Source organism: Lampris incognitus, chromosome 10 (genome assembly GCF_029633865.1).
Source record: "Lampris incognitus isolate fLamInc1 chromosome 10, fLamInc1.hap2, whole genome shotgun sequence".
Classification (NCBI taxonomy): domain Eukaryota; kingdom Metazoa; phylum Chordata; class Actinopteri; order Lampriformes; family Lampridae; genus Lampris; species Lampris incognitus.
This window is the reverse complement of record NC_079220.1, coordinates 9,295,847-9,316,015: the sequence shown is the minus strand read 5'-3', so window position 1 is coordinate 9,316,015 and position 20,169 is coordinate 9,295,847. Positions and strand designations below refer to the sequence as shown.

General features: G+C 50.5%; 1 protein-coding gene across 2 annotated transcripts in view; it reads left to right on the top strand.

Annotated features, from left to right (window-relative positions):
• Positions 1–20,169, top strand: part of LOC130118924 (alpha-1,6-mannosylglycoprotein 6-beta-N-acetylglucosaminyltransferase B) — a 120,346-nt gene that overhangs the window by 65,260 nt on the left and 34,917 nt on the right. For both annotated transcript variants that reach the window (XM_056287247.1, XM_056287248.1), the window contains exons 6-8: positions 4,052–4,219; positions 6,258–6,422; positions 10,154–10,323. In XM_056287247.1, the coding sequence (XP_056143222.1) occupies positions 4,052–4,219; positions 6,258–6,422; positions 10,154–10,323 (503 nt within the window). The remainder of the gene's footprint in view (positions 1–4,051; positions 4,220–6,257; positions 6,423–10,153; positions 10,324–20,169) is intronic.

The window sequence follows — 20,169 nt, the reverse complement described above, 5'->3', positions numbered from 1 at the left end:
TAACATGCGTGTCTTTTTGATGGTGGGAGGAAACAGGCGTACCCGGAGGAAACCCACGCAGACACGGGGAAAACATGCAAACCCGACACGGAAAAGACCCAGGATGGCCCGTGGTTCGAACCCAGGACCTCCTTGCTGTGAGGCAACAGTGCTAACCACAGGGCCACTGTGCTGCATTGATGACAATGTTGCAATAACTCATAAAAACAACAGAAATTACACAGGCGGCTGTCTATGGGTGGGCTTGGGTGGGCTTTTGATTTGCCTGTCACAAATTTGGTGTTCCCAGTTTTGAACAAGAGGGCATATCCACAAAATGTGGATACACTAATAATACCCCTTTCACACTGGCAAAAAAAAAAACAAACCCTGCTAACATCCGCCTTTGGTGGTCAATGGTTAGTCAATGATTGACCAAAGGTGGATGTTTAGCGGGGTTTTTGGCCAGTGTGAAAGGGGTATAACTGGAAGACAGCGCTTGAACGAGATGGTGGTTTGCTTAAACATGCCGCTGGTATTCCTCACATTAGAGCGATATCTGTATGGCAGCAACACCAGCATTGCTCAGAGACGGGTGAAAGTATCGTGCAGCTACCGAGTCAAACTCAGATAGATAAGAACAGGTACCATGTAAAAAGCATGGGCGAAGTCATTCGGTTTCTCACTGTAAATGAACTAGCTCTCTGTGGGCACCATCAGGGGGGATGGGGATGAGGCAGGTCTTTTAATTAGGCTGTTTGATTGCACCATTCCAACAAAAAAAAAAATCCCAAACTCGCAGAAATTGCAAAATGCATCCCTTGAAAATGCTAAATACACATCAAATGTCATTCAGAACAAAATAATTGAAACCCTTGTCAAAATAGTTTCAAAAATATCAGGGCCAAATATGAAGAAGCTGACTCTCTTACACTCTGCATTAAAAGTGATGGCGCCAGGGATTACTGTATCATTGAGAACTTATCAATAATAATAAGATTTGTCCGCACCTCCATCCCAAAAGAATATTTAATTGGCTTGGTTGACTTGAGTCAGCTTGATAATGAATATGTGTGCAACCGAATTCTCTCTCATCGCTCTGATCTGGGATATACAGTGCTGAAACTGGAGGGTCTGTGTTACGATGGTGCTTCAGTGATGTCTGGGGTGAGGGGTGCTATGCAGACTTCTGCTGTAACAAAAAGTAAGCAAGGCGATTCCGCATCTGAGCTGCTACAACCACCAGCTCCAGTTGGCAGTGGTAAATGGGACGCGATCAGAACCTCTTACAAAGAAGCTATTTGAATGGTCCAATTTATTGAAGACATTCTGTAACAGACAGTATGCTGCACACAGGTATAGTACTCACACAGTCAAAAGGCTACTTGGAGATTCGCTGGACCAGCCATTATGATGTCGCCAAGTCCATTGCTGACAACGAGGAAAGCGTCGTGAGCTTTGTGTCAGCGGTAGTAGCAGATGACAGTGCTCCTTCTGAGCTCAGCGTGGAGGCCTGTGGTCAAACAGACAGAACTCCTCCGACACTGGCACATTTCTCCTCCATGCGCTTGGTGCGCGGAAGCCGGCCAGTTGAATTCTGCTTTCACACACAGTGGATTTGTGAACTGCGCAGGAGGTGGTGACCGCTTCACTGGGGGATGTTGAAGGAGATGAGATGTGGCTCGTTCTGGGAGGAGCATTTCTCTCAATGTGGAAATACCAATCCTCCGAAGAGGAGGAGAAGGACAGTGAACTCGCGCCTTGATAATAGTGTTGTCCCGTCAAGTATTGGGCATGGTGACTCTGATGGCCAAACTAGCACTCCAAATCAGTCTTTTAAAAGAGCTGTGTTTGGGCGTCCGGGTAGCGTAGCGGTCTATTCCGTTGCCTACCAACACGGGGCTCGCCGGTTTGAATCCCCGTGTTGCCTCCGGCTTGGTTGGGCGTCTCTGCAGACACAGTTGGCCGTGTCTGCGGGTGGGAAGCCGGATGTGGGTATATGTCCTGGTCGCTGCACCCGTGCCTCCTCTGGTCGGTCGGGGGTGCCTGTTCGGGGGAACTGGGGGGATAGCGTGATCCTCCCACATGCTACATCCCCCGGGTGAAACTCCCCACCGTCAGGTGAAAAGAAACAGCTGGCGACTCCACATGTATGGGAGGAGGCATGTGGTAGTCTGCAGCCCTCCCCGGTTCGGCAGAGGGGGTGGAGCGGCAACCGGGATGGCTCGGAAGAGTGGGGTAATTGGACGGGTACAACTGGGGAGAAAAATGGGGGGGAGGGGTATGTTTAGCATTCTTGATAGCGCTATTGTGGAGATGGAGACAAGAGCCTCAAAGAAATGTGGATTTAATGAGGGCCACATTATTTCTCCTGCCAAAATCAGCATCTTTAGTTGTCCACTCTCTCCTCTGAAGCACCTTCAGGTGCTTGCAGGCACAGAGGGAAATAGTACGAGCTTGCACAATGAAATTGCTTTGGCAAAAGTAATGTTGCTCAATAAAGTGCCCACTGATGCAGACCTTTCTGCAGCATGCAAATGCATTCAGTGGTACAAAGAGGCTTTCCCATAGGCTGTATGTCACAGCACTCATCCGTCATTGGCGTGTCATCGGCTGCAGGTGAAAGCTCATTTTTTTTCCCTACCTTGCCCCACATTTCTCACCCCTCTCTGCAGCTCAATGATGCATTCAAGGAAAAGAGATTTAGTCATTTTGGCTCATGAGAAAACCATCTCGAAAACCTCTGGACATGAATCAGTTTGTTCCAGAATTTGCCAAGGCTGTCCTGTAATTGACTTCCATACGCTGGAAACTGCCGTCCTACCTTCACATAGAAATTACTGCACTGAGCTATGTTTTTACTGTTCTAGCTCCTCCGTTGTTCTCATATGTTATGTGATGGCAAGTAGCCCACGTGATTTAATTGCACTCAGTGGGCAAGCAGAACATTTTTTTTGTACCGTCTCCATTCTAGCTTACTACTTCATCTTTGTCTTGTTTTACCTTTATTGGTGTCTACCCTAGATAGCTATCTATTGCATTCCATTTTAGCTCTACATTCCTATATATATATATATATATATATATATATATATATATATATATATATAAATGAAAAATAATTAAAAAAATCATTGCATCTGCTATCATATTGGGCCTAGGCATCGTTCTGTCCTAGGCAACTAATATCATAGTTCATCATACAAATATTCCTCATACTGCTGCCTGAGCCTGTGCATCCTGTTCTTTTGTAGCCCACTGAAGATCCAAACCAACATTTGCTCACAGGTTTTCCCGTCTAGTTCATCGTACAAATGCTCATCATAAAATCTAAATCGTAATTTTCATCCATCCATCCATCCATTATCCAAACCGCTTATCCTGCTGTCAGGGTTGCGGGGCTGTGGAGCCTATCCCAGCAGTCATTGGGCGGCAGGCGGGGGAGACACCCTGGCCATGCCGCCAGGCCATGGTTTAATTATTTTTTCTTTTTCACAGGATAATGGCGCCGGGACCCCCCCCCCCCCACACACACACACATACACACACAAAAATTGGATGCTGTAATTGTCTTCCTTTTGCCCCCCTCTCCTCCGCCTCTTTTCAGAGTTAAACTACACCCCTGTTTACTTACCCTATTTAGGAAAAGCAACATTTTCGTTAGATGACATCCTAGTAACACCTCTGAAATGATGTGAGCTTCTATCTTCGCCACACACACAAGAATGACGAGAAAGATTTTACGAAAAAAATCTATAGCCCTACATCCTCAGCCACCTGTCATCATCTAACAAGTCTGCATCTCGACTGTCAGTCATTCTCCTGTCATTGTTTAACTGTCATGTTCCCCAAGTGGACGCTCTCTTCTGTCATTCTGTCGTGATGACACCTTGGATTGGAGACGGTCATAAAGCCTACTTACATTAAATTCATGATGCGTTGTGTGAACAAACACGGGAGGAGTTGGTAGGCTGACCCATGAGCGCCTCGAGTGCCCTTGGATCTCCTTTTTGTTAATGTGGATTTACGCATTCGATCAAGTCTTAAAACTGTTCAAACTCTCACATTCCAGTGGATGCGTGCCCGCTGGACATCGGACCCGTGCTATGCTTTTTATGGAGTGGACGGCTCTGACTGCTCTTTCCTTATCTACCTGAGCGAGGTAGAATGGTTCTGCCCCCCGTTGGCTTGGAGGAACCAAACAGCTACGCCCACTTACAAGTCACCTCCAAAAAGACAGGTAACACAGCTGTTCATTATGATTGCATTTTATTTCACAATAGACGATACTAATGGTTTTAACCCCCCCCCCCCTTTTTCTCCCCAATTGTGTCCGGCCAATTACCCCATTCTTATGAGCTGTCCCGGTTGCTGCTCCACCCCCTCTGCCGATCCGGGGGAAGGCTCAGACTACCACATGCCTCCTCCGGTACATGTGGAGTCACCAGCCGCTTCTTTTCACCTGACAGTGAGGAGTTTCACCAGGGGGATGTAGCGCGTGGGAGGATCACACTATTCATCCCAGTTCCCCCTCGTGAATATTTTTTTCCTAGGATGAATCCGGAAAGTTCCCACCCTCAGGCACTACGATTGGCCAGATCTGCCTGTCAGTCAAGGCCAATGCGAACGCACAACAACCCTAACTCTAACCCTAACCCTAGCCACGTTTGCTAGCTAGCTGTTAGCCATTAGCCACGTTTACAACCAAGCTAACTGTGCCAACTTAACTGTGTGTGTACAGTAAGCGAATATTTTTTTTCCTAGGATGAATCTGGAAAGTTGACTGACAGGCAGATCTGACCAATCCTAGCGCCTGAGGGCGGGAACCTTCCGGATTTATCCTAGGAAAAAAATATTGGGGGCCCCCCCCGAACAGCCGCCCTGACCGACCAGAGGAGGCGCTAGTGCAGCGACCAGGACACATACCCACATCCGGCTTTCCACCCACAGACACGGCCAATTGTGTCTGTAGGGACACCCGACCAAGCCGGAGGTAACACGGGGATTCGAACCGTCAATCCCCGTGTTGGTGGGCAACGGAATAGACTGCTATCCTACCCAGATGCCCCAATACTGATGGTTTTAAACAGGAGTAGGGTGCTGATGGTGAAGCAGTGGTGCTTGACCTTGACTGAACAGAAAAACTGTGGAGTTCCTGTGCAAGAACGCGCCCAGTATGTGTAATTAATGGTGTTCTCCCACTAGCTCCCTGCAGGAAGAGGAGCAGGGGGCACTCTCTTTATCTGTCATTAAGTGCCCAGGGAGGGAGCAGGTTTGCTGTGATGTCACTCACGGTGCTGTCTGTAATCCTATGTCTTCAGACAGTGACGTTAGCATTTATCTCCCCTGCAGCATTTCATGTATTTTTAGACTCAACGGTTGAATGTATTCTACCTACCCCCCTCCCCCCTTTTCTCTTTCTCCCTCCCTCCCCTTTCTTCGCCCTGTTTTCCTCGCTACCGGTCCCTGGAGCACTATATGGCCAGCACAAACAGGCCCCGATGAGTTCACTCCACGGCTTTGCCGTGTATCCTAATTACCTGCCTATATGCACCGATGCTAATCCTGCATCGTCCCTTGGGTGCGCTGCATTTTGCTGTGGCGCCGACAGGTCGCTCTCGGGAGCAGTAATTCACCTGCATTGTGGAAGTCCAGTCCCGCATATCGATTTAGTCGTTCTGAGAGAGAAGGAAGGTGTTTGTGTGTGTTTGTGAGTGTGTATATGTGACTCCTTCTCTCCGCTGTAGGTGTCATTTATTCGTCCTCTGTGCTCCACATGCCCTCGCGCCATTGATTGGTACTCGCTGGCTTGCCCCGTGCTAAGATTCAGCAATTAAGAGCGGGGAGAGCGAGAAGTAAAGGGAAAAGCAAACTGTTTGCGCGGATGAGCCGCGGGTCCCCTCAGGCAGCCGGTCTGAGAGGCCTGTCCGTCGGCACCGCGGCGTAATGCGGTATGACAGGGAGCGCTGTGCTCTGTGCGATACCCGCCATCTCGACTCGGCGTTGGCGCCACTCGTATGAAACGTCTGGTTTGTGGCAGTCCATTAATACCCCCCTACCAGCACACCTCTCAGCCTTGGGTCAAGTTCGGTTTAAGCCTCAGCTTGAATGCCCGGCTGTCTAGTAGGTAGATTATTCTCCAATGGAAAAGTTCGGTTCAGTCAAAGGTTCAGCGGAGCCGTGGTTAGCCCAAGCCTCATTTAAGTTTATGATTACAACAGTGTTGTTGTTGTTGTTTTTACACCTTCCGTTAATTTGCGCCGCCCCCTTTTCTCAAGGCTGTCTTCCGCTCCGACGTCGGAGCGCTGCTGGAGCAGGTGGGCACCGGGAAGGAATCCCTGAGCTTCATGAAGAGGCGGATGCGCAGACTGGCGGCACAGTGGGCCTCCGCTGCCCGGCGGCTGGATGATCGACTGCGGAGCCACTGGAGGGAGCAGAAGAGGGTGAATATATGTGTGTCGTTTTCCACTCGCACGCATACGTGTGCACGCCCTGGGCGATGAACGTGTGGGACGAGAGGACGAGTGTGCGTGTCGGCTGCACCATTGTGCAGAAAAACATTGAATTAACTTCTTTTTTGTGACCATTTTTGTGATCCTCCTTTGAGTGGACTTGGGTTTTTATCTTCTCCGTTGTGTCCGGCCAGTCACCCCACTCTTCTGAGCCGTCCCGGTCGCTGCTCCACCCCGTCTCTGCCAATCCGGGGAGGGCTGCAGACTACCACACGCCTCCTCCCATACATGTGGAGTCGCCAGCCGCTTCTCTTCACCTGACAGTGAGGAGTTTCACCAGGGGGACGTAGCGCGTGAGAGGATCACACTATCCCTCCCCCCCTCTGAACTGGCACCCCGAATGACCAGAGGAGGCGCTAAGTGCAGCAACCAGGACACATAACCACATCCGCCCCCCCCCCCCGGACACGGCCGGTTGTGTCTGTAGGGACGCCCGACCAAGCCGGAGGTAACACGGGGGATTCGAACCGGCGATTCCCGTGTAGGTAGGCAACGGAATAGACCGCCGCGCCACCCGGACGCCCCGCTTAGTTTCTATTTGAATTGTTATTTTGACCGTTCCGCAAAATGCTTAACGCCTCAACCAAACGGACATTTCGAGTCAAAGTGTGATACACACACACACAGCAGGGGTCTCTCCGAGTGCTCGTAGGCCAACTACTTGGTCAACAGAACAGCTCTTGACATTTCATCCCACCGTCCGTTTTCGTCCAGCTCCTCGGTAGGAGTCCCATTGCGCCGAGTTAGAGGCGGAAGCGATACGGAGGTAATGAAGAAGACCTGGCTGTTACCAGGGGAGTACGCGCCATTGATTGGCGTTAGCCCGTTTTAACCACTGACATTTACGGGGACATTTCCACCAAGTGCCGGAGTGCGGCACGTTGGGGGACAGTCTCCCGATGAAAATGACAACAGTGTCCCCCTGACCCCACTTAGGGTTAAGATAACCTTCAGATGATGCTGGGAATCGACATGAATTAACCTGGAAGTGCATGCAGACACGTGTGTGTGTGTGTGTGTGTGTGGATTCATTCATATCGATTGTCTCTCTACCGCCGAGTAGCACAATCCTTGACGGTGTGGAGTTAGAAAACGAGACAGGAGACGTGAGAGTAGACGTAGTCGAGGTAGTTTACTAGCTCCAACTTTTTTTTTTTTTTTTTTTAAGATTGTTTTTAATCAAGACTTCCAATATACAAACACATCAAACAAAGCCAGTATGCTCTGTAACAACAGAGTAGCTAAGAACAGTACATCAAACATGTCAAAGACAATGAGGACAAAACAAGCGAACAGAAATAATAAATTAAAAAGATAAAATAAATACAATAAAATAAAATAGGACAATGTGGAGTTAGAAAACAACGAGACAGGAGACGTGAGAGTAGACGTAGTCGAGGTAGTTTACTAGCTCCAACTTTACATGTCATATATTCGACAACGACACTGAACTCTCTGGACCGGAAGCGGAAGTGCATTCTCTCTTAGGTGAATGTCTCTAGTTATATAGATGTGGGTCACCACAACGGTATAGATTCCCCACCTTTTCGCGTTATCCCGAGCGCCCCACTTTGCGGCTGCTCAAGTCCCTCTCGCATTAATAAGACCCACGGCTCTTCACAAACGTCCACGGGAAGGAGTCACGGCGAGAGAGGGAGTAGTTCACCCGCGGCCCTTTCATTTCACAACAACCTTTAAACCCGCATTAAGCAGCCTCTCTCATCAGCCGTATCGCTCGAGGCCCGGGCGGTCGGATGAATCCAACCCGGGCCCGTCGGTGTCGACGGCATCCTTCGCCAAATGCGTGCTCCTTGCTCATGCTCCGATTAGGGGTGGGGGGTTGGGGGGGGGGCTTTGTTCGCCGTAACAGCGTGTTTGACAGTAATGGTTACCGTCCATTAGCCGGACCCCGCAGGCTCGGCTTCTGCTTCCCAGAGAGACGAGGCGCCGTTCAGAGAGCAGACGGTGGAGAACTGCCGGGGCTGCTGTCGGGAGCCGCAATGAGGGGACGATAATCTGTCGCCAAAAATAGACTCGGCCGAGCGGCGAGGTTTCACGGAAGACCGGGCGGATTCAGGCGGCGGTCCGTCCTCTCTACATGGTGCCCGTTTCCTTATCGGCTTGTTTCGGCTGCTCTGTCCGTCCCCGCTGTGTTGACGCGTGGCGTACTTTTGGGCTTTTTGGCGCATAATCATATTTTTTACGTGTTCAGCATCCGCTGGATGTCTTGGGGCAGGACTCACTGGGCCACGTGGCGTTGCCTCTTCAGGAGGGGCCTCTTTGCTAGGGGCTTTAACACAATGGGTTGTGTGTATCAACCCATTGTGGCGTGGCGGTCTATCCCGTTGCCTGCCGACACGGGGATCTTCGGCTCGAATCCCCACGTTACCTCCGGCTTGCGCTAGCGCCTCCTCTGGTCGGTCGGGGTGCCTGTTCGCGGGGGAGGGGGTACGTCCTACGTCCCCCTGGCGAAGCTCCTCACTGTCAGGTGAAGAGAAGCGGCTGGCGACTCCACATGTATCGGAGGAGGCGTGTGGTAGTCTGCAGCCCTCTCCAGATCAACAGAGGGGGGTGGGGGCAGCGACCGGGACGGCTCGGAAGGGTGGGGTAATTGGCCAGGTACAATTGGGGATAAAAAGGGGGGGGGGGTCAAAAAAAGAGTCAGATTGATTCAGAAGACACATGTATTTACTTTTTTTTTTGGGGGGGATGTTTCCCCCCTTTTCTCCCCAATTACCCCGCTCTTCCGAGCCATCCCGGTCACTGCTCCACCCTCTCTGCCGATCCGGGGAGGGCCGCAGACTACCACGTGCCTCCTCCGATACACGTGGAGTCGCCAGCCGCTTCTTTTCACCTGACAGTGAAGAGTTTCGCCAGGGGGAGGTAGCGCGTGGGAGGATCACGCTGTTCCCCGCTGAACAGGTGCCCCGGCCGACCAGAGGAGGCGCTAGTGCAGATGCTCGTTGCAGTTGCGGAGCAGTGCAGTTAAACTGCTTTCCATACCGAACTATTTGTTGTAGCTGAGCATAAAGAAAGCACCTGTGGGGTTTATTCGTAAGGTGGTGTTTTGCTGGCGGTGTGATGCTACACCATGTTGGCCACATCTAATAAGCATGTCTGTAAGTAAGTGAGTTGGTAAGGTAGTGTAAAAAAAAAAAACTACTGTACTGTAAAAGTACCCAGATTTTCCGAGGCCAAATTAGTTGAGAAAAGAACTGCAGGTTCCCATCTGTTGAAAAATCGCTCAATCTAATTTCATTACACGTTCAACAGCCTTGAAATTCCGTCCTCTCCTTTCGGCAATTAAATTGGTCTTGTGCCATTGTGCATATCAATTAGCTGTCAGCAGGTCAGTTTTCATTTCTGTGCTGCACACGCTGGATTGTATTTCCTGGCACTTGCTGTGGTGGGACTATGAAGTCATTTTATTTTCATGCATTCATTATGTTGTCAATTTTAATTTTTTTTTCCTGAGGTGACTGATCTGCACACAGTATCTAAATTTATGTCAGGGTTAAAAAAAAAAAAAAGTTGCCCGGTCATCAAATCAGCAAAATGATGATTGATGGTTCAAAAGTGTTCCTAAACTACGAAGAATTTCTTTTTGATCATATGAAATACTTTCCTGTATTAACTGTTCTCTTGGACTCTTCCCATTCCAGGTACTGGTTCATGTGGGTTTTCTGACCGAAGAGTCCGGGGATGTTTTCAGTCCCAAAGTCCTAAAGGGGGGTCCTCTGGGTGAGATGGTCCAGTGGGCCGACATCCTAACCGCCCTTCATGTTCTCGGACACAACCTCAAGATCTCCGTCTCCCTCAAAGAGCTGCAGGGGTATGTGGCGTTTTGGCTTGTTCCACTCTGCTACCACTTTATGCTGCTTATTTGACCTTTCTGCAAAAATCTGAACTCGAGCAAGAACTGTGTAAATGTGCAACTATATTCTATAGTGTCGACAAATAGTGAGGTGTACAAAAGCAGTTTTAAAAGCCGCATTAAGCAATTTTTTTGATAATAACGGTGAATCAAAGTATTGCTGCTAGCAGGGCTTGACATTACCCCCCCACCCACCCACCCACCCACTGTGGCTAGTGGTTTTCCAAACTTACTAGCCACTCAACATTTTCACTAGCCACAATTTTGTTGTTGGGAAATAACGTTTTATTTGATTGAAGTTGACTATGGTGTGCTACAGTTTACTTTAAAGAACTAGATTTACAACCCTTTTAAATGTAAATGACCACCGTAAGCACCCAAATTAAGACTACATGGCGAAATGTTGCTGTTATGTTGATGTGGGCGGCACGGTGGCTAGCACGGTCGCCTCACAGCAGGAAGGTCCTGGGTCCAAACCGCGGGGCCGTCCAACCTTGGGGGTCGTCCCCTGTGTTGGAGTTTGCATGTTCTCCCCGTGTCTGTGTGGGTTTCCTCCGGGTGCTCCGGTTTCCTCCCACAGTCCAAAGACATGTAGGTCAGGTGAATCGGCCGTACTAAATTGTCCCTAGGTGTGAACGTGTCGGCCCTGTGATGGCCTGGTGGTCTGTCCAGGGTGTTCCCCCACCTGCCGCCCAATGACTGCTAGGATAGGCTCCAGCACCCCACGACCTTAATTCAGATAAGCGGCTTGGATGATGGATGGATGGATTTTGATGTGGCGGCACGGTGGCCCAGTGGTTAGCACTGTTGCCTCGCAGCAAGAAGGTCCTGGGTTTGAACGCCAGGCCGTCTGTGTGGAGTTTGCATGTTCTCCCTGTGTCTGCGTGGGTTTCTTTCGGGTGCTCCGGTTTCCTCCCACCATCAAAAAGACATGTTCGTTCTCCTGTCTGTGCCCCTGAGCAGGGCAATGGAAAGAAGAACTGGAGTTGGTCCCCGGGCGCCGCAGCTGCCCACTGCTCCTATACAACAGGACGGGCTAAATGCAGAGAACACACTCATTGTTAAGAATACAAGTCGTTGTAGGAATACAATGACAACATAAAGTGGCTTTCTTTCTTGTTAATTGCAGCGGGTGCTGCTTTACAGTCGGCATGCCAGACCACAGCCATCAAATATTCAGCTCGGATAAGGTCGCGTGTAAAGCTCCTTTTGTATGAAAACATGCAACCAATTAAAACAAAAAGGGCAGCTTCTTATTGCGTATAATAAAAAGTGGTGCAGGGGTGTAGAGGATTAATTGAAGAGATGAAAACTGAATGGAAAACGCCGAGCCAGAGAAAAACCCTCTATTTAAATATTAACAACAGCGGTAAATAATACAAATCTCTGCAGTAAGCAAATTCTTTTTGTCAAATCCACCAATCAAGCAGGCACAGGGTCAGTTTAATAATACACATTTAATACTCACTCGCGCATCTACACGTAGTAGTGAAGGGTCGACCTTTCTTGCCTGTCTTCTCAAGCTCGGCTGACCTCATGAGGACCAGGGACTTCACCGCAACACCGTCTTGTACCGAACCAGCCGTCCTCACCCGATTAGTTGCGGCGCTTCCCATATGACCGACGGGTGGAAATTTCATGGTCCTTCATGGCTTCGTGTTTTAAATTGCTTGTCCCAACCACAAACAGACCCCCTTTGCCTTTTCACTGCCGCACAATTCTGTAACCGGTGAAGTACGTGAATTTCTTGGCTGGGTCATACACCAGCCGTTCTCGACCTAACCGCCACTTTCAGTTGAACAGTCTTTTTCTTCCTCTTTGTCTCCTCTTTCTTTTCAGTTTCATCATCTGGTTTTCTCTTGTGTGTTGTCTGCTCCCCGGGTTTTGTTATACCTATTATGTGCCGCCACATCGGAGCCTATGCCTCTCATGGGTGTATTAAGAGCTACGGTCACTGCCATGCAAGCGAAAGGCAATAAGACGAAAGGACCAACAGAATCAGCGAACACTGTGTGCAGGTAGTGCTCATGGGAGTTGTCGGGTCGTAGTGTTGCATTGCAATGAGTCCATTATTTCAGATGCCTTTTGAGAAGACTACAATTAAAAGAAATATACATATATACGTGTGTGTGTGTGTGTGTGTGTGTGTGTGTGTATATATATATATAATGCCACCCACCAAAGTGGCTAGTAAGAGTGACTGTGTTGCATGCCCCTGCTGAATTCTACCCATATTTGGCGGGTGGGTGGTTGCTAATGGCAAGCCCTGGCTACTACTCCCAATCCCACTGAAAAATCAACATCTTAGTCTGCAGTTTTCAGCTCATTGTTAGGTTTTGTTGGTCCAGCAGAGTGCACATCCCTCCCTGGTTGAATTCTTCCTTCTTTCATCAGACACAACTCCCTATAAAACCATGGCTAACCTACTCACAACTCAAGTACAGAACGCTGTCTATGGTTAGGTTGCCCGGTCTCAGGCCAGTCCCCCCCACCCCTTTTCTCACCAATTGTATCCGGCCAATTACCCCACTCTTCCGAGCCATCCTGGTCGATCCGAGGAGGGCTGCAGACCACATGCCTCCTCCGATACATGTGAAGTCGCCAGCCGCTTCTTTTCACCTGACAGTAAGGAGTTTCACCAGGGGGACGTAGTGCATGGGAGGATTGCGCTAGTCCCCCCCCCCAGTTCCCCCTCTCCCCCAAACAGACGCCCCGAATGACCAGAGGAGGCACTAGTGCAGCCACCAGGACACATACCCACATCCGGCTTCCCACCTGCAGACACGGCGAATCGTGTCTGTAGGGACGCCCGACCAAGCCGGAGGTAACACGAGGGATTCGATCCGGCGATCTCCATATTGGTAGGCAACAGAATAGACCGCCACGCCACCCGGACGCCCCCAGACCAGTTTTTTTTTTTTACAATGTTTCTACACGGTCTGTATCCCCCCCCCCCCCATTTTTCTTTTAATTCTGGTGGTTTTTCCGCTGAGCTAGTTACTGTTTTCTTTTGGTTGAGGTGAGGATAAGGTCTGGATTGAGGTTCGGGTCATATATTTAGTGGAAGTTATGAATCCAGTGTGGGGGCGGCATCCATGTGCAACTTCACCCCAGAGCACTCACCATGAGGAGAGGAGGCAAGCGTGATAACATAGAACTGTGTGTCAAGATAGCAAGTTCATAGGCTAACATGTTAGCAAACAATTTGTACTTACACATCCAAAAGAAATAGAACAACATCAGCATCACTTTTGAGTCATCTGCAAACACTACATAGAAAAAAGATAATCATGAGCACACACTGTTTGTTATACTTTGGCCAGCGGTGAGACAGGAAGTGCGATTTAGCTGTTAGCATGTTTTGGAATCATGTTTGCGGATGACATTGTGATCTGTAGCGAGAGTAGGGTGCAGTTTGAGGAGAGCCTGGAGAGGTGGAGGTATGCACTGGAGAGAAGAGGAATGAAAGTCAGTAGAAGCAAGACAGAATACCTATGCGGGAATGAGAGGGAGGACAGTGGAATGGTGAGGATGCAAGAAGTGGAGGTGACGAAGGCATATGAGTTTAAATACTTGGGGTCAACTGTCCAAAGTAACGGGGAGTGCAGAAGAGAGGTGAAGAAGAGAGTGCAGGCAGGGTGGAGTGGGTGGAGAAGAGTGTCAGGAGTGATTCGTGACAGAAGGGTACCAGCAAGAGTTAAAGGGAAAGTTTACAAGATGGTTGTGAGAGCAGCTATGTTATGTGGTTTGGAGACAGTGGCACTGACGAAAAGACAGGAGGTGGAGCTGGAGGTGGCAGAGTTGAAGATGATAAGATTTTCATTGGGAGTGATGAAGATGGACAGGATTAGGAACGATTATATTAGAGGGACAGCTCAGGTTGGACGGCTTGGAGACAAAGCAAGAGAGGCAAGATTGAGATGGTTTGGACATGTATGGAGGAGAGATGCTGGGTATATTGGGAGAAGGATGCTGAAGATGGAGCTGCCAGGGAAGAGGAGAAGAGGAAGGCCAAAGAGGAGGTTTATGGATGTGGTGAGGGAGGACATGCAGGTGGCTGGTGTGACAGAGGAAGATACAGAGGACAGGAAGAGATGGAAACAGATGATCCGCTGTGGCGCCCCCTAACGGGAGCAGCCGAAAGTAGTAGCAGTAGTAGTGGTAGTAGTAGTAGTAATAGATGTAGATGTTTTGGAATCTCTGCGGCACAACCATCTGCCATCTAATGGTCAGAAACCACTTCAATCAACTTTAAATGAAAGAAATGACGACACAAATGCGTAGTTTGAAACATCTTTGTCAACCTAGGGACAAGACACATCTGTCGCGTTCTTAAACAACATAAGATAAGATATCAGAATCAGAATCAGTATACTTTATTCACCCCCGAGGGGAAATTGGCTTCTATTACAGACACTCACGCTCTAGTGAGAAAAAACTAACAAGAAAATAGAAACAAGAAAAACAGAAACAAACAGAAATAGAAGATAAAATGAGAAATAGAAATAAGAGCAAGATATATATAAACAAGCATCGTGCACATAACACCCTATCTATACTGCACTACTGCAACACGAAACAAACAGCACAAGCAAAACCCGACAGGGTAAAACGAGTCAGGGGGCCAGTCCAGTGCCCATTAACTCTGCGTGTCTGACACTCTGAGGGAGGCGTTGTAAAGTTTGACGGCCACGGGCAGGAACGACCTCCTGTGGTGCTCTGTGGTGCAGATGAGAAGATAAGATAGACCATTGTCCCGGGGAAAATTTGCCTTGGACACATACAGTATGTGCTGTTAAAAAAATACAAGTAGCATAGTACATACATACGGTACATACACAGACTGTCACCCACCCACACACACACACACACACACACACACACACAATAACTACTGTACATGCACAGACTGCCATCAACCAACAAATTGCCCACTGCTCGTCGTACAACACACATCATAATGATCTACATGACATGTGCGTATGTGCAGTAAGAGTACAGCAGCCTCATCATACATTGCACATGCATACGGTTGAAATTAAAAGCGGTGTTACAGGGGTTAGCCCCTGGCTAGCTTGCCATTTAGGGCTTTGATGGACAGCGGGACAAAGGAGTTATTAAAGCGGTTGAGCCTGCACCGGGGGACTCTGACAAGTCTGCCCGGGGCGAAGGAGCCGGTACATATTTGATAACGACAAACTGACATCCTAAATGTTACAATTAATTTGTTTTTTTTTTTCTTCCAAATGTCACACAGTTGTGTCTGGCTCCTGTGTGGACATGACGAGAATTAAGACGTCTTTCTTAAAATGATTGAAACGTCAAACGCCGACAACGGCAAGAGTAAAAGCGGCGCCGCAAATGTGGTGGGAGCTGTAGGATTCCCCCCTCCCCCCCCGCCCCGGTCTGACAGCCGTATGTAATGCACGGTATTTTACCCCAGAGGTGGATCTTATGAGTATCAGCGGGGTTGACAGCTTCCAGTAAACAGCGACTGCAGCTGAGGATGTAGTGTATTTGCACTGCGCTGCACCGCATCAGCACCGCGGAGCCACAGGCGGAGCTGCATTCTCTGCACGGCACACACACACACACACACACACACACACACACACACACACACACACACACACACACACACACACACACACACACACACACACACACACACGGCTCTGTTGTTTTGAAGCCCCCTCCATTCACAGCATTTATTTGCTGGGAAATGCCTGGTAACACAAGTGTGGGTTTCATCAGTGCCGCAAATATGCTACCAATCAACCCAACTGTTTATTTTTGTACACCCCATTTGTGCGACAAGGAGGCTTCATTGTCAGTGTTTATGGCCCTGATTCCATCCAGTAGGTTGCTTTTTAAACAATCGACGGCTCGGTCTCAACACTCCTGCCTACACACAGTGTTCTTGAGCACGTTGGCCACACACACACACACACACACACACACACACACACACACACACACACAAGTTATCCCTTCTCTCTGTGGACTACGGCTTTGGCTTGAGGGCTTGACAGCATCCCTACACTTTGTGCATCTCCCTTCTGCTGCAGCTCACTGACTCCAAAGTGATAACAGGCTTTCTGGCTGGGTATCACGAACATGAGTGCACTTGCCCGTAGACACAGACACTCACGTACAGTCACACACACACACACACACCTCATTATATACACACAAACACAAGCCAACAGAGATGGTGCCTTCCAGTCAGACAGATACCGCGGCGGTTTCATCGGGGAAGATGAGGCTATTGATTCTCACACTGGCCAGGTGTGACAGAAGGAATTCGGAGAGCAGATCAATCAGCTGAGGAGTAAATGCCCCTAAATGCCCCAGCCGGGATCCGACCCTGCCCCGAGAACGTCTCCTGCGTCACGCTGCCCGCTCAGAAAGACGGCAGCGCGCGAGACCGGACGGGTCGATTATTTTCGTGACGTGAGGCCCGCGTGCGTTGTAGCGGCCGGTGATGAGCGGGGTATTCATCGCTGCTGAGGGGGGAGGGGAGGAGGGGGGGGGCTGATGTGTTACAGCGGCGGCCGCGTGATGGTAAATTTAGCAGGCGAGGAAAAGCTGCTTTGATAAGAGCGGAGGTGGTGGGAGGTGGGTGACGGCGGGAGGGAGATGCCGCGTTGGGGGGGGGGGGGAGGTGGAGGACCAGGCTGTTATTTATCTCGCTAATTTGGCGCCGTGGCGCTGTACACTGGAAACACCATGGTGTGTGTGTGTGTGTGTGCAAGCGTGCTTCGTGTTAATATATGCCGACTTCCGGTGGCGCTAAGCGTGACCCTAGATATCCGTATGGAGGTGCCGTGGCACGCCATTAGCTCCATAGTGGCCGCCATTCGTCCGGAAGCGGAACGTTCCGCCCGACAGGAAACATAACGGAGGGCTGAAATGGAAGCCGATTGGATTTGTCAAGACTCGCGCCATATTCGCCTCGTTTCGCACGCAGAAAAAGGGGACCCGGTGTACGTATCCCCCGTATTTTTATGACCCCCCTATCTTCTTAAATTGCCCCGTAAATGACAGGTGCCGAACACGCGTACGTCTCTCACGCGGGACTATTAACGAATAAGGGGGGGGGGGGGAAGGGGACATTTGTATCCACCCCGCTCTCTCGCGCCGTCTCGCGCTCGCCGTTAAATTGACAGATTGGTACGCGAGACGCGACGCCGCGGACTCTCCTGCGCCACACGCTTCCCCGGTCCGGGACCCGGAAGCACTGCCCGGAAACAGTTGTGCCCCCCCCCCGCACAGTGGCGAGGATAAATGATATCGTTCTTTTGTTTCTGATGGAACAATTCGGCGCTCAGCCAAGGCGGAAGCCAAGCGGCCGGCTTGTGTCATGTAATTGCTTCTAATTGGCCACGTGCATTCTCGCTGACGGCTCCGCTGAGTTGTCGCTCGGGCCTCTTACCGCCCCCCCCTCGCCCCCCCCTCGCCCCTCGCTTCATACAGATCGGTTTTACTCGCGCCCGTCGCCATTTCGGCCTCGGAGAGTCTTTTTTTCTTCAATAAGCTGCTGGCTTATTTAGCCTGCAGATGCTCCGCTAAGCTGCTTTGCCACATCTCTGTAGACGCATCTGAGGAGGGAGGGAGGAGGGAGGGAGGCTCTCTTTGTGCTCCCCCGCTCCATTCCCCCCCATCCACTGCAAAACCACCGTCGGTGTTCAGTCTCGTGTGCAGGATCAAATCCGGCAGTTTATGGTTTTGCGTGTCGCTCGTGAAACGTCTCAATAGGGCGTGGGAATTTAACTAATTTTGTAATCTAGTTCCGGTGCAGGTTAATTTCTCCCGAGATTCGGCAGCGTGGCGGTCTATTCCGTTGCCTACCAATACGGAGATCCCCCGGATCGAATCCCCCGTGTTACCTCCGGCTTGGTCGGGCGTCCCTACAGACGCAATTGGCCGTGTCTGCGGGTGGGAAGCCGGATGTGGGTATGTGTCCTGGTCGCTGCACTAGCGCCTCCTCTGGTCGGTCGGGGCGCCTGTTCAGGGGGGCGGGGGGAACAGCGTGATCCTCCTACGCGCTACGTCCCCCTGGTGAAACTCCTCACTGTCAGGTGAAAAGAAGCGGCTGGCGACTCCACGTGTATGGGAGGAGGCATGTGGTAGTCTGCAGCCCTCCCCGGATCGGCAGAGGGGGGTGGAGCAGTGACCGGGACGGCTCGGATGGGAGTGGGGTAACTGGCCAGATACAACTGGGGAGAAAAAGGGGGAAGAAAAAAATGTCTCCGATGAAGAGATAAGTAAGTAAACCAAAATGGCGTGTAACACAATAGTTTAATCTTAATTGCTGAGGAGAACTATAGCTAATGACCCTGGTGAAATGGTTTCACTTTGCCTCGTGTGACAAAGGCGGGCTGGTCGAAGCTGCCGGTGTTTCTGTGTTTCCTTAAAAGACCTCACAGTATCTTTCTGCAATAATAGTAATGAAAATATTCATGGTTGAAGTATGAGCCTCGTGAGCTGAAGATGACCATCTGCCTTAATCAGTCTGAGGGAGCAAGAGGAAAAGAGGAGCGCTCCTCTCTCTCTCTCTCTCTCTCTCTCTCTCTCCCTCCCCTCTCTCTCTCTCTCTCTCTCCCTCTCTCTCGCTCTCCTCTCTCTCTCGACTCTCTCTCTCTCCTCCCTCCTCTCTCTCTCTCCCTCCCCTCTCTTGCTCTCTCTCCCTCCTCGCTTTCTCTCCCTCCCCCTCTCCTTCTCTCCCTCCCCTCTCTCTCTCTCTCTCTCTCTCTCTCTCTCTCTCTCTCTCTCTCTCTCTCTCTCTCTCTCTCTCCTCTCTCTCTCTCTCCCTCCCCCTCTCTCTCCTCTCTCCCTCCCCTCTCCTTGCTCTCTCTCCCTCGCTTTCTCTCCCTCCCCCTCTCCTTCTCTCCCTCCCCCTCTCTCTCTCTCTCTCTCTCTCTCTCTCTCTCTCTCTCTCTCTCCCTCCCCTCTCCTCTCTCTCTCTCCCTCCCTCTCCTCTCGCTCTCCCTCCCCCCTCTCTCTCTCGCTCTCCCCTCGCCTCTCTCTCTCCTCTCTCTCCTCTCTCTCTCTCTCTCTCTCTCTCTCTCCTCTCTCTCTCCTCTCCCTCCCCTCTCTCTCCCTCCCTGGCTTGAGTTAACGGAGGGGAAGGGCGTTGTGGCTCTAAGATCATATTTGTCGGCGGCTCCCTCAGTAATCTGTCCTCGAGGAAGACCCTGATACGGTTTGCAGAGCGACAGACAGCTCTCATTTCCACTCAGGGATCCCCCCCTCCCCCCATTGTCATCCCAGAGCATGTTGGGTAATTAGCCGGCGATGGAGCATGGCATATCAACACCCAAGGAAGGCTGAAATGTGAGATGACGGGCGAGAAGAAAGTGAATGTAGTGAGTGAATGGAGGGATGGAGCAGAGAGCGTGGCAATGGTGTGTGTGTGTGTGTGTGTGTGTTGGGGGTGGGGGGTGTGTCGGGGGTGGGGGTGCGGCCTGTTAGGCGTAGCAGGTTCTGACATAAACTAGGGAAGTAGTGTACACACACCGCCAGCTACAGTGATAGTACCGTCATCCTGCACTAAACTGCAGGACTCAGGCTTGCCTTTAGACGACACGCAGGTGGAGTGTGGGCGGAGGGAGGGAGAAGGGGGGAGAGTTTTGTACCGACGCATGAAATTTGTCTTGCTCTGATCCCCTACACCACACTTCCACTCCTTTGGCCTGTCTGTGTCACTTTCTTTTCTTTTTTTTTTTTCTCCTCCCAATTGTATCCGGCCAATTACCCCACTCTTCCGGGCATTCCCGGTCGCTGCTGCGCCCCCTCTTGCCG